This window comes from Solenopsis invicta, chromosome 5, assembly GCF_016802725.1.
Source record: "Solenopsis invicta isolate M01_SB chromosome 5, UNIL_Sinv_3.0, whole genome shotgun sequence".
Lineage (NCBI taxonomy): Eukaryota > Metazoa > Arthropoda > Insecta > Hymenoptera > Formicidae > Solenopsis > Solenopsis invicta.
In genome coordinates this window covers 26,939,821-26,955,946 of record NC_052668.1, presented here as the reverse complement: position 1 = coordinate 26,955,946, position 16,126 = coordinate 26,939,821, and the positions used below count along the sequence as shown (strand labels likewise).

The following is a 16,126-nucleotide window of genomic DNA, read 5'->3' as shown; positions in this document are numbered from 1 at the left end:
AGAAAATATTAATTATTAACAAAATGATTCAATAAAATGAAAATGGGTGCCATATTACCCTCTTCTCCTCTATCTAAATAAATGTTATTTATATTTAATTTATTTATATGTCTATTTATTTATTTAAAATGTTTTAAAATTTAAAAATTTTATACTTAAATCATTTAAGAATAAAATATATCTATTAATTACCACAAACCGTAATAAAATCAATAGCGGCACATGTTATTATAGAATAAAATAAAAAATATAAAAATATACAATATATTTCTTGTTATATAACTTACCAAAGCTAACAAATTGTCATTATTTTGTAAATATTCTTCTAATGTTAAAATATCATTATTGGATGTTAAAGGAAATTTTATTGGTAAATTTTCCGGTGTAAATATAGTCGGTTGAATATGGTTTTTATTACGTACTGCTTTCATTAAATCATCATTTTGTTGTTTAATAGTAACTAATTGCAATATTTTTTGTAAAATCACTACAAACACAAAGAATTTAATGTTTAAAATGACTTATAAATATAAAAACGAATAATAAGAAAACAATCTAATAATTCAAACTGTTTTTCTTACTAAACTATAAAGCATTTAGCAATTTAAATATTAAATATACAATGAAAAATTATATTTCTTTAATTTATTTAATTTCTTAAATAATCTAAAATACTTTAAAAAAGTATAATATTTAATATAAGTTAGAAAAAACGTACCAGATTGGCCAGAAGCAGAAGTCAAAGATATATCAGCAGCAATATTTGTTCCAATTGAAATATTATCTCTTTGCATGCTACTTATGTTCTTAATACCATTATTACTATTATCGTCTACAAATGATATTGGAATCACTTTATAAATACCTTTTAAATGTTGTGGTTACAAAGTTCAACAAACAGAATACTTTATAAAATAACTTACCGAACTGATCAGAAATTAAAGATGTGCTAGTTGCAACTGACCAAGTATCTTTTGTTTGGCTTGCAATATTAATTTCATCTTTTGATAAACTATCATTTCTCTTCTCATCACTGATAGTTTTAGAATTATTGCCAACATCTATAGATGTTAATAGTAGAAAAATAATATAAATTGATATGTATATATATTTTTTGTGTGTATATGCGCGTGTGTACGTAAAAGAATTCAAAAGAATATTAAGTACAAACCATGAGAAATTTTTGCAGGCCGTTCAAATATGCTATTTATTTGTTCTTCTTCACCACTACTACTATCGTATATTCGTTTTGCAGGTCTATTTCTTTTTCTAGTAGTAAGTTGAACATTTGATTCTGCTTCTGTGTTGAGATCACTTTTATCTTCTGCCAAAGAAAGCTTACGTTTGGCTTTATCTAAATCATCTGTAATGATTGAAGAGCAGAATCAATTTTTAGGTTAGAGAGATACGTTTTTAATTAAATCTATTTTAAATTAAAAGATGTAATTCAATATTTTTTATCTTCAATTTTATTTAATCAATATCTGGTTTTAAAAAGAATATCCTGTCTTGTGTGTATCTTATTTAACTAAGAGAATCACTAAATCAAACGTTTGAAATAGTAAAATAAATCATTATGTTACGTCCTTACCAGTTTCATAGAAATTACGAGCGATTCTATAAATTTGCCACGTTTCTTCGTTTACACTTTCCCCTTTTTTTAAGGCACGCATAAAATTTGTGTTGCCTTTGTAAGGTGGCCAAAAAACTTCTTTTTTTCGTGGTGTTAACCACGTGGTATGCACAATTGCCAAGCCACCTCCTTCTTCTTCATTAAATTCTATTATTTTATACATTCCGTTATAGATTTTCGTTACGAAATACACTATTTACAAAAAACTTATACAGAATACAGACCGTTGCAACAATCTTGTCGAGCATAGGATCGCATACACTGTCGTTGTGTAGGTGTAGGGTAGGTACCCGCACAGCACGTAATATTGCTGCAATATTGCTGCAATATTGCAATATTGCGATAATATTGCAAAGATATATTGCGGTAATATTGCAGCAATATTGCTGCAATGTCTAATGTCCGCGAAAATTCATCGCAATAATATTACACTGCAATATGTCAATAATATTACTATGATATTGCTGCGACATTGCAGTAATAGTGTATTAATATTACGTAGTGATATTGAAATAATATTGCTGTAATATTGTTACAATATTGCAAAGATATATTGCGGTAATATTGCAGCAATATTGCTGCAATGTCTAATGTCCGCGAAAATTTATCGCAGTAATATTATACTTCAATATTTCAGTAATATTACTGTAATATTCCTGCGACATTGCAATAATATTGTATTAATATTACGTAGTGATATTGAAATAATATTGCTGTAATATTGTTGTAATATTGCCAAGATATATTGCAGTGATATTGCAGCAATGTGTAACGTCCGCGAAAATCTGTTGCGTTGATTTACAATATCTCAGTAATATTACTGTAATATTGCTGCGACATTGCAGTAATATTGTATTAATATTACGTAGTGATATTGAAATAATATTGTTGTAATATTGTCATAATATTGCTGCAATATTGCAATATTGTAATATTGTCAAGAAATATTGCAATAATATTGCTATAATTTTGCTGCAATATGTCTGTAATATTCTCATAATATCACGGTAATATTGCGGCAATGCCTCCATAATATTTATACAATATCCAGTAATATTACTCCAATGTCCCCATAATATTTGTACAATAATGTTGCTGCAATGTATGTAAAAAAATATGTATAATTACTTAATAAATATAAACAATTTTACTTTACTTATTTATTTTATTTCCTTAGTCAATATAACTTAATTATCACATTGTGCAACGTAAATGTGTACTTATTTATTTTATTTCCTTAATCAATATAGCTTAATTCTCACATTGTGTAACGTAAATGTGTACGATACAAATTAAAAATACAATTACGTGTCCGAATAAGGTTATAAGTCTAAATAAAATTTACTTTTCAAAAAACAGCACTATAAAATTTATAAATGTTAAACTCAATACTATAAAACTTTTATATTAAATTAATATTTTTTGTTAAATTATTTTATGTTAATTAGTTTTGGCCGCCTCCGAATTTTCCTTCTTTGTTCTGAAAAGAAAAAAATAATCAAATGTACAAAACACATGCATAAGTAGGATTATAGTCATGTGGCCACTTTTGTTATAATTTACTTATAACATGCGGTGACATTTACTTTTCACAGTTGTTGAAATGTATATTAATTATTATTGTTTAGTTTTTTTTTATAGTACTTTAAATGCTATAAAAAGAGTTTGGGCATAAAGGGTTAAAAAGATTATGTAATGACATTACCTATTTCTGGATAAGCAAACAGGCGCATTCGCTAGCCACTTGCCCATTTGTTTCTGAATATAATCTTCTTTACTATTTTCGCAAGCCATTATCGCTTCTGAAAAATACAATATTGTGATGTTACATATAAAAATGTTTCCTTAATATTTTACTATAGAGAATCATAAATGAAGATTTTAAATAGATTAAAAACAGATACTTGCCAATTATGCACGAAGTTACTGTAAAATCCAGTAAAGCTTTTTTTTTCTGTTTACCCTGCATACTAAAATTGGATGCCAACTCATTCGTAAAAACTTTGGTCATTATATTGTTTGTTAAATCTTCTACGTTTTTTCCGCCCCGTTTCATAAGTGCGTTGATCTGCAAAAGTTATTATTAAAACAATATTTCAAAATTTTCTGTTGTAAATATTGCTTACATGAGAAATGTTAAGCTTTAAACATTCAATCTATATAATGAATGTTTTTTCCTAATTGATTTTAATTCTTTTTTATGATAAAATGAACACTTGTTTTCAAATTTTTAAATATATTATATTTTAGTATTCTTAATTAATGTATGAGAAAAAATTTTTAAATTACTTTATGTCATCTATTTATATAAATTATAACTATTAATTTTCTTTTACCAAATAAAAATTTTACAAAATAAAGTATCTTAGTATGAACATATATGGACATATTTCGTATATAATTACATATATTTATATATGTTCATATATGGAAAACTTTTTACCGAATTGTAATTAATTTGACTACAATTTTTAGTTAATTTTATATCGCCATTGTTTTTAAAGAACTTATATTTATTTAAAATAAATTTAACAGGATTTATAATATTAAATATTAATGACTGTAGATGGCAAATGAGGGTTTATGTGGTTCTTAATGTATACTGGTATAAAACCTTATAGTTTATTTAAAAGACATGTGCCTGATTCAATGAACGTTTTGGTTCAAATTCAACAATCGTAAAAATTGGCAGTAGTACATTCAATCTCTCAATCTCGCATGGGAGTCAAAATCCTAGTATAAGTCAGTCACAGTCGGATACTCAGCCAATTAAGTAATTAATGGACTGAGAAGTCCTATATGTGACAACCAAAAAATTTAAATTATTATGTCAAAAATATATAAAGTAAGATTATCAGTAATGATGCAAAGCAAAGGACGAAATCCCATTATTAATATGTATAACAAACAGTAGACAAATTATGATTGATCAAATTATACAATAAATAAGTTTTAAAAAAGAGCAATAAATAACTTAGTCAAATATGAGGCCCACCATTGAATCAGGTACATCATGTCTTTTATATAAATTGTGTGATTTTATACAAATACACATTAATACGCAGTAAGAACCACGTTGACTCTTATTCGCCCTTTACAATTATTGATTTTTTATATATAAAAGATGGAAAGTAAAATCAATTAAAATACTAAGAAACGTTTTAAATTAAAAAAACCTAAAAAATTCTGTTAAATTTATGAAAATTTCTTAATCGATATCAATTGATTTTAAACATGTGAGAAAATTCAGCAGTTTAATTTGAAACATATACCTACAATAAAATATGATTAAAATAGAAAAGTCCAATAGGACTCCTATTGGAGTCCAATAGGATTCCAATAGGATTCATGCACTGGTTCGAATTTACTTTTTTTTCTAAAAAAAACAGAAATTTCATACATCTTAAACATGTAAGATGGCTGATAAAGAAAACTGCTGTACACTGAAAAAAGAGCTTCGTAATAGCTACGAAATGTTAAGTGAAATAATGCCAATTAAATATTTGATTAATATAATCAAAAATAATTTTATCTTCCTAAATATGTAGTAATTAAGTATAAATAAATTTGGTAATACTTACTAAATATTTAGAAAAGTAAAATTATTTTTTGGTTATATTAACAAAATATTTAATTAGCATTATTTCACTCAACATTTGTTAGCTATTACCAAACTTTTTTTTCAGTGTACGCGTGTGTGTTACATGCAGCAGCCGCGTGTCAAAGAAATGACAATCGTCACACACATATATACATGCACAGAACTCGCATGCAGCGGTGCTCAGCGTGCGACACGGGATCATGCACGAACTTCCGAGCCCTAGTAGGGCTCCCGTGTCGCACGTTGAGCACCGCTGCATGTGAGTTGTGTGCATGTGTATATGTATTGTTATTTCTTTGACACGCGGCTGCTGCATGTAACACACACACACACACACACACACACACACACACACACACACACACACACACACACACGAAGTGTGATGAGGATATATCAACACAATTCAAACAACGCAATGATTGAAGTTTTAAGTACTGATGTACCGTTGTGGCTGAAGATTGCGACTACAAGTTTACTCTATGTATCACTCTTTCTTTCGACAATTAAGTTTACACTATGTTTTACTTATTACCTCGAGCTCTTATAGAGCCGAAATTGCAATAAAACGTAGCAATATCTTTTAACATTTAACAATTTAACACTTTGAGGTTACGAGTACTTTATAAATCCATGAAGCTGTTTGTTAATTTGAAATAATTCTTACCTCGGCAAAATTTTTTATTCCGTTATTTCCTCTGTCCGCGCGATCAACACTCGACTGGAACGACCGGCACAACAACGCGACTTCCTTTTGTCTCGTCAGCCTCGTGGCTCTCGTAGCTCGTGTCTTCTTCTTCTTTTGGCTGTTAGATTTCCAATTATTAAAATACTCAAAATACCATATACTTTCAAAGATATCAAAACTTACCAGCTCGCCGCTCGAGTCACACACGTACGCACACACGGAAGCATTAACATGCACGCATCATCGTGCACGCATCAGCACGCATGGTCGATTGTTGCGCAAGCGCGTTCTGCATGGGAGATGCGTTTGGCGCTTGCGGCGCGGCGTTTGGAAACATTATTTGTTCTTGGCTACAGTCAACGTGACGTTACAAGTGCTTCGAAGCATTTGAAGCAATGTCAAAACCTCGATCCTTATACATTCTCAGTTTAAGATGCAAGAAAACAATGATAAGTATTACATATATTACATATATTTTATATATATATATTTTTTTTAATAAAAACTATATTAATAAAAACGACATATATATATTTTTAATAAAAACTAACTATTAAAAAATGAACTGCTTCGTATCGCATTAATATCGTAAAATATCTCATTAAGAAATTTATATTTTTATGCCTGTGTTGTGTATATATTTTCACCAATTAAGTATACAAAAATAAGTTTTAAAAATTTCCAAAAACTGATGACTGGAACATATTTTAATAAACGTGTTTAAGTTTTAAAATATGCGATGAATTGTGTAGTGATAAGTTGGTTTACAAATATATAAAAAAGTTAATTTCTAACTTATATGCAAAGTTTAGTCCATTTTTAGTGTCATTTCGGCAAAACTACGATTTAGCACGCAATATTGCTGCAATTTTACATCAATATAAAACATTGCATTCTAATATTCTGTAATGTCACTACAATATTGTATTGCGATAAATCATAATGCAACATTGCTGCAATATTACAACAATATTATAGTATGATACATTGCATTCTAATATTCTTTGCAATATTGTATTGTGATATATGATGTTACAATATTACTGTAATATCACTGCAATATTGTACTATGATATATCATATGCAATATTACAACAATATCAAAGTAATATTACAGTGTGATACTTCGCATTCTAATATTGCTGCAATATTACTAAAGTATTGTATTGTGATATACCATGTTACAATATTACTGCAATATCACTGCAGTATTGGAATATGATATATCACAATACAATATTGCTGCAGTATTACTGCAATATTGTATTGCGATATATCATGTTACAATACTACTGCAATATCACTGGAATATTGTACTAAGATATATTATATAGCAATATTGCAGCAATATCAGAGTAATATTACAGTGTAATATCTCGCGTTCTAATATTGCTGCAATATTACTTCAATATTGTATTGTAATATACCATGTTACAATATTACTGCAATATCACTGCAATATTGCAATATAATGTATCACAATATAATAAATTTGCAATATCACTGCAATATTGCAATATGATATATCATATTGCAATATTACAACAATATCAAAGTAATATTACAGTGTGATACCTCGCATTCTAATATTGCTGCAATATTACTAAAGTATTGTATTGTGATATACCATGTTACAATATTACTGCAATATCACTGCAGTATTGGAATATGATATATCACAATATAATATTGCTGCAGTATTACTGCAATATTGTATTGCGATATATCATGTTACAATACTACTGCAATATCACTGGAATATTGTACTAAGATATATTATATAGCAATATTGCAGCAATATCAGAGTAATATTACAGTGTAATATCTCGCGTTCTAATATTGCTGCAATATTACTTCAATATTGTATTGTAATATACCATGTTACAATATTACTGCAATATCACTGCAATATTGCAATATAATGTATCACAATATAATATATTTGCAATATCACTGCAATATTGCAATATAATGTATCACAATATAATATATTTGCAATATCACTGCAATATTGCAATATGATATATGACAATACAATATTGCTGCAATATTACTGCAAAATTGTATTGTGATACTTCACGTTACGATATTGCAGCAATATTACTGCAATATTGCAGTGTGACGTATCACATTGTAATATTGCAGCGATATTACCACAATATTACAGTGTGATATATCACACTGTAATATTGGTGCAATATCGCTGCAATATTACAATATCGCTGTAATATTATTGCGATATTGCAATATTGCAGCAATATTGCAGCAATATTATGTGCTGTGCGGGTAGGTAGGTAGGTATAGGTTAGATCTGGATCTAGAATTTTCACGCGCCGCGTATGCGCGTGGCATCTAACATTATTTTGTTACTCATTCAAATTCATGACTGCGATTTGCAGTAAAAAGAACTTTGCAAATTTTGTAAGATTATTTAATATGATTGATTTATACGTTTGGATTTAGTAGAAATTATATAAGAGCAAGAATAATAATATTAAAAATTTAACAACAGTTATACAAACTCAACAAACAAGGCGACGTCAAATAACGTCTTAATAACATATTTTAATGACGTCTCTATTATCAATAAAACGCCATTGAAACGTTATTTGACGACATATCTTAAAATTAATTGGTAGGAAAGGTGCTTTTTTGTTGAATGTAGTCATGCAATATCAAAAAAACGGTAAAAAAATCTAATATATTAATATAAAAGACTTGCTTACTTAAAAGTACTACTTAATTAAGAAATATATTAATTAATAATATTTATTGTTATTCGTTATAAAGATGACTTGAAAATGACGATCAAATGACGATATATTTATGACGACAATGTTTTGTGATAAATGTTACGTTTATTTGACGTCATTATTTAGTCCATTGACGTCAAATGACAAAAACTGACCATAAATCGTCGTCATAATGACGACATCTTGCTACCTGGGCGATTAAGGCGTCGCGAAGAACAGCCGCAAAATTTAGAAGAATTGGGAGAAATTTTAACGAAAATTTGGCACAACATTCCACAAGATCGTATTGCAAGATGTATAAATATGCGAGAAGCCTTGCAAGCAGTAATTGATCAGAGAGGAGGAAATACACACTATTGAACACTCATGCGCGCGCGCGCATACACACACACACACACAGCAGAGAGGGTTTGGAGTCATTAAATACCGCAGAAGTGACGAACTGTGGGGTCCTTATCTCTGCTGTGATACACACACATACACACCCACGCACACGCACACGCACGCGCGCACGCACGCACGCACGCACACACACACACACACACACACACACACACACACACACACACACACACACACACACACGATGTGCAAAAATCCGACCGGCAACCTCCACGTGGTACACATTGGGTAATGCTAATGTCGGCGGTAGACGTTATTTTCCAAAAAAATGTACTGTAAAAAATGTGTTTATTCGAAGTCTTGTAACTCGGTCAAAAAAAATCGTAGAAAAAATTTTAAAAAAGCATTTTATAGACAAAATGTCATTCTTTATGGCACTTGCATTGGATTTGTCGAGAAAAAATTTTTTATTGAGCTACAGGCTATTAAAAATACGTAATTTCAAGGAAAAAACAGTGTATCTTTTTTGGGGCATAGTACTAAGAAATTGAAAAAAATTTTTGAAAATTATTGATAACATGTTAAAGCTGAAATTTCGAGCTTTAAAATGGTTTTTTAATTTTTTGTCTACGATGATTTTTCACGGAGTACGGATATCATTTGTAAAAAATGCAGGTTTAGCTTCAAAGTTGCGTAACTCGGTCACAAAAAATCGTAAAGAAATTTTAGAAAAAACATTTTGTAGGCAAAATGTTGTAGTTTATAAAGCTTTACTTGAATTATTCAAAATTTGTTGGTCGAGCTGCAAAGTGTCAAAAATACAAAATTTTAAGGAACAAAACAGGGTGTGCTTTTTTACTGCATAAGACAAGGAAGTTAAAAGAATTTTGAAAATCTGCTGATATAGCGTTAAAGTTGGATCTTCAAGCTTCAAAATGCTTTTTTTATTTTTTATCTACGATGATTTTTTACCGAGTTACAGTCATTTGAAAATAGCCTAATTTTTGGTGTCTAAAAAGTGTTCCCTATTTTTTTTTAAGTAGTGTATATAAAAAGCAAATTGAAATAGCTTGGAATATCGAAATTATGATGAAATATTGATGTCTAAATGGAAAATACCTATAAGTACAAGCAACTTATATATACATATACATATTTTTTATTAAATTACATAATTTCTATAAACTTACATATTTTTTTATATTTATAGGACTAATTGTATAATTTTACATCTATTATATGTAAATTTATTAAATTTTTTGACAGTGCAGAACAATGAGACACAAATCACGATAACGTCAAAATAATGTCAAAGTGAATCATGATTGATCAAAAAGTAACTCTTTTAGTAATCAATTTGCAGTCACTTAGGTCGATATTCATAATCGACTGGATGAGGCTATCTCAAGATGATACTTAAGATGATCATAAATATAAGAATCGACTATGAATACCGTTCTTATTTGGGCTTTTATTTACAACATTCACAGAATATATTATTTATTTAAATTTGCTATTTTTTATTTAAATGTGCTTTTATATTTATGCTTGTTTTCTCAATTTTGTTTAGTACAATTTTGGTCAAAGACGGTTAAAAATGTTAATGTGCGATGAATAAATACGTTTAGCCACGTATATTCTTATCTTACTGATTTATTGTGACAAATCGACGACTTTGTATTATAATAAATCTCATCCTTTTGCTTTTAATAGACTGTGTTGATGCAATATATAGATTTTTATTTTTATCTCTTTTATTAATGTTTTTCCTTCAACGATCGCGTCTCTATGATCTGAAAAAAATATATGGCAACAATTCATTAATATAGTAGCACCACAGTCACTATTTGTCGGGACATATGCATAAAATATTGGGAGTTTATTTTATGCTATTAATCAGAAGCTTACTTTTGAAAGAAATGCATCACTAACAAGAGTTTTCGACTTCCAAGTAAGTTTCCCTAAAACGTTATGATATTTTCTGAATTTGTAACATAAAGTAAACTTTCATATCATATATATATCCGGGCAATTAATATTATGACTTAGCGCAGTGTGGCGCTCATATAAAAGCACTTTTGTATGTCGAACGATGGTGTAGCAATGGAAGGATTAATATATAAAAATTTAGCAACTTCTTATATTAATCAAATTTTTTTATATTGTGTGCGTTTTATATTGCGTACATTATGTTGTATTAATTTTTGTAATAACATATTATTACGTTCTTTTACATTTTAGTAAAGCTTCACAATCTATTAAGCATTTACTTCGCTACACATAAGTATATCTGCAACATTTATTAGATTATATTTGTATTGCATTCAACATTGGTTTGTATACTTTACTCTGTTAATAACTTTATAATAAACAGGCAACGATTAAAACTGTTTAAAGCTTACTTATTATTAAGATTATAAACTTGACAAGTTACATTAGTTACAATACTCTGAAAAGAGGTTCTCTAAATACAAATGCTTAACGAGTGCCAGACTTCAAATTTTGACCACTGCCCGCGGACCAAACTAATAATCTAAAGAGGTTATTACGTGACAGTCGAGCATCGATCGGAGAAAAAACTTTTTAAGTATAATTATAACTATTCTTATATAATTATAACTATTCTGGTAAGCTCGTATGCAATTTAACAATTAATTGAAAAGGCCAGTGAGACGAGAAAAAAGGTGTAGATGTTCGTATAGCTAATAATACATATTTATTCGTATATAAAATCAACATAAGAATAAAAAAATTGATTAACACGAAATTAAATAGCGGAGTTCAGAACTTGGTCGACGTGCCGAACACGAGCGTGGAAAGAAAAAAGTACTTGGTCTTCCCGTATTTAAAAGACGTGTCTGAAAAAATATCTACGTCCCTGAATAAAGACATAATTATACTAGGTTTTAGATGTCTAAATAAGCTGGATAAGTTTATTGTTTCGTACTACATCGCATTTGATTTATATCTCCCGCGCGAGCTAAGTTTCCCTAGCCGAATTCCCGCCTGACTACGGGCGCTACCATTCGCTGCCGTGTCGCGTGCGCTCATAGCCGTCCGCTCTCTCTCTCTTGGCGCTCTCTGCGTCCGCCGCCAGCGACACAACCCGTACCCGGCGTTCCTTTCCCGCTAAAATTTGTATTCTTCTTCGCTACTCGGTACCACAATTACCACGTTTCAAGCTGTACCCGAAAATCGGCTCGTTCGGTTGTGATAATAAACTACATACGAACCAGAGGAGGATTACCTCCTCCTCGAACACGCCCGACCGCGAGAAACACGCCGCGGATCACAATGCGTGGACGGCGTTGTTGCCGTAACATTTATTAAGGCACACAAGGACAAGAACATAAAAACAGAATGTAATAACGTCGTCTATAAATTAAATTGTAACGACTGCAATGCCTCGTACGTAGGACAAACAAAGAGAAAATTAAAAACAAGAATCAAGGAGCATGTGAACAACATTAAACTTGAAACAGCGAAAATATCAGTCATTAGCGAACACAGACTCCAACAAAATCATTCGATCGATTGAGAAAATGTAAAAATCCTTGATTTTGAACCAAATTATCATAAACGCTTAATTTCCGAGATGATACACATTAACGAACAAAAAAATGGCCTTAATCAAAAAACGGATACGGAACTATTAGACGACTGTTACAACATTATTTTGAACAAACTGGTCGATATGTAACAAAGAAAGTATAGGGAATAGAATTGTAAACAGAAAAAGATTTGACTCATACGCAGGTTGCGTACGCTTCGCAACATCAGAAACGTTCAGTTTCCCTTGTCACGCCGATCAATACAGATCGACCGTTATTCGTTAACATTGTAAGCGATCAGCGTTTGAACATGCCTTACAACGACTCTAACGACGAATCGTAAGTTTAACTATTTACACTAAACATGCGATTCAACTGATACAGAACTTGTAAAAAACGGCTATTAGTGAATTTATTAGTAAAGTTTTTTTTTTCTGTTATATTTTTTAAAGTATCATTGGTCGGAGATTAATTAATTTGCACGAGTCGTACAAGAAGCGATAACGTAGACTGAATTGTTGACACGATTTGTTTCGCGGACTGGAAATCGACGAAGCAAGAATAGAAATTTCGGACCATGGGCTTTAAATCCCGGACTACTGTATTTAAGAGGCTGTTATGAAGATTTGTTCGCGCTCTGCGTCTGTATATAAGAATACACACACACTGAAGAAGACTCCGTAGAGTCGAAACGTTTGTGTCCTTTATATACGAATAAATATGTATTATTAGCTATACGAACATCTACACCTTTTTGCTCGTCTCACTGGCCTTTTCAATTAATTGTTAAATTGCATACGAGCTTACCAGAATAGTTGTTATTTTACGCTGGTATTAAAATGCGTCAAGAAACGGATCTTCACTCATTTAAATTTCATCGCTACAATTTTAATTTTATTGAACTCCACTTTGGAGAACGCGGAAGAACGATGTTAAAACGATGGATAGACACCAATTTTAAATCGATTAAGTATAGTTCTCAATTACAGTTTTGAAACTCTGTAAATCTTACAATGTTATACCTTTTCACTTATGGCACATCTTAAAAATTAGATTGAATCACCACAAGTCGATCAAAAAATTCGAGAACATAACCAATAAATTTAAAATAGAGGTTTTAAACATGGAAATCAGGGACTTGCACAGAACAATTTACTTTCTCAAAAAAGAACTTACAAAACTTGCTTATTTTCTTCCGGTATACATTTGGAACGACATTACCGCACATTTTTCTATCACGTTTCAAAGATACGTAACAAGAATAAACCTGACACATAAAAAGAAACTGGACAACCTAATTAAAAAAGACTCTTATAACAAAAACAACAAACTAAAACCAATCAGGTTTTATTGTCATTACAAAAAAAAAAAACAGGGGGAGATGTGTTCAAGTACTCTTCAAACATACCCATAACTGTGCATGAAACGGAAACGGTAACAACAACACTGATTGAACCTACCGCGTTCAAAAAAGAAAACGAATTTAACCCACTCATTCAAACAAACCAAAAGTGGTTTATAAACCTTTCAAAAACCGTAATTCCTAACGAAGTATCGAACCTATTGCAATTGGGAGGGAAATTTTGCATATCTAGCATAAACAAAAAATCGGCGATACACGAATTTATAAAAGATATCGAAGGTAACACCACCAAATTTAACGCATAACAAAAAACCGATATTCGTAACATTGTAGTTCCACAATTGCAACGGTTCCTAGATACTCGTACAAACAATAACGACATTGATAAGAAACTGATCTCCATGTTTAAATACACAACACAATTTTTAAAACAAAATGACAATATAATAATCACGCGTGCGGACAAGGGGAATGCAGTGGTTGCAATGGATGGAGAGGATTATTTACAAAAAATGCAAAGCCTACTTAATGATGAAGACACGTATTCCATAGAAAAAAGAGATCCAACAATTAAATTAGAAAAAACATTAAACGATCGTGTTAAAACATGGCATGCTAAGAAATACATATCAAAGCAAAAATTCTACTCATTACGAGCAAGTGACTGCATGCTACCAAAAGCTTATGGGTTACCAAAAATACATAAGTCTAACGCGTCCTTAAGAATTATTGTGTCGTCGGTGGGTACTGTTCTTTATCCATTGGCAGCCTTTCTGCAGAACACTATATCAGACAGCATCCCGCGAGCGTTGGGCCACGTCGATAACAGTTTTGAACTCTGTAAACTATTATCGAATAAGAACATACAGGACTCCGAGACCTTGCTATCTCTTGACGTGACATCCTTATTTACCAATGTGCCGTTAGACCTTGCGATCGAGGGGATTAATTCTAGATGGAAATTCATAGAAAAAAAGACCAACATCCCAAAAGACGAATTTATTACAGCGGTACAATTTGTCTTAACGTCTACGTTTTTTACCTTTAATAATAAGATATACAAACAAACGTTTGGTGTCCCTATGGGCTCACCCTTGTCACCAGTAATTGCAGACAGTGATGCAAGATCTGGAGTCCAAAGTTCTGAATAACATAAATGTGATTCTACCGTTTTACGTATGCTACGTGGACGATATCGCTTTGGCAGCACCCACCGAAGCGGTTGATAATATCCTGAATGAATTTAACGGATACCATAACCGCTTACAGTTTACTATCGAACGTGAAAAGAAACGCAGCCTCAATTTTTTAGATATCTTAATTAAAGTCGATAACAACACCTTACATACTGACTGGTTCCATAAAGAGACCTTCCCAGGTAGATACTTATCCTACTATTCACATCACCCAGTTAGCCAAAAAATAGGAACCATCTACAGCATGGTAGATCGGGCGTTGTTATTATCATACCCCCAATACCACAAAAAGAATCTAGAATTTTGCGTTAACACCCTAATTAATAACGGCTACCCATTGGAATTGATTTTTAACAAAATCAACATAGGAATCAAAAAATTGATTAACACGAAATTAAATAGCGGAGTTCAGAACTTGGTCGACGTGCCGAACACGAGCGTGGAAAGAAAAAAGTACTTGGACTTCCCGTATTTAAAAGACGTGTCTGAAAAAATATCTACGTCCGTGAATAAAGACATAATTAGACTAGGTTTTAGATGTCTAAATAAGCTGGATAAGTTTATAAAGGCACACAAGGACAAGAACATAAAAACAGAATGTAACAACGTCGTCTATAAATTAAATTGTAACGACTGCAATGCCTCGTACGTAGGACAAACAAAGAGAAAATTAAAAACAAGAATCAAAGAGCATGTGAACAACATTAAACTTGAAACAGCAAAAATATCAGTCATTAGCGAACACAGACTCCAACAAAATCATTCGATCGATTGGGAAAATGTAAAAATCCTTGATTTTGAACCAAATTATCATAAACGCTTAATTTCCGAGATGATACACATTAACGAACAAAAAAATGGCCTTAATCAAAAAAACGGATACGGAACTATTAGACGACTGTTACAACACTATTTTGAACAAACTGGTCGATATGTAACAAAGAAAGTATAGGGAATAGAATTGTAAACAGAAAAAGATTTGACTCATACGCAGGTTGC

At 30.8% G+C, this 16,126-nt stretch overlaps 1 protein-coding gene across 1 annotated transcript; it reads right to left on the bottom strand.

Moving 5' to 3' along the window:
* Nucleotides 1–2,778: 2,778 nt before the first annotated feature.
* LOC120357929 lies at nt 2,779–6,265 on the bottom strand. The gene is made up of 5 exons (XM_039449943.1): nt 6,106–6,265; nt 5,902–6,040; nt 3,542–3,701; nt 3,339–3,435; nt 2,779–3,113 (listed from the first exon to the last, which is right to left on the bottom strand). The coding sequence occupies exons 1-5, from the start codon at nt 6,153–6,155 to the stop codon at nt 3,074–3,076; spliced, it is 486 nt and encodes a 161-aa protein (XP_039305877.1). The 5' UTR covers nt 6,156–6,265; the 3' UTR covers nt 2,779–3,073.
* Nucleotides 6,266–16,126: the final 9,861 nt, after the last annotated feature.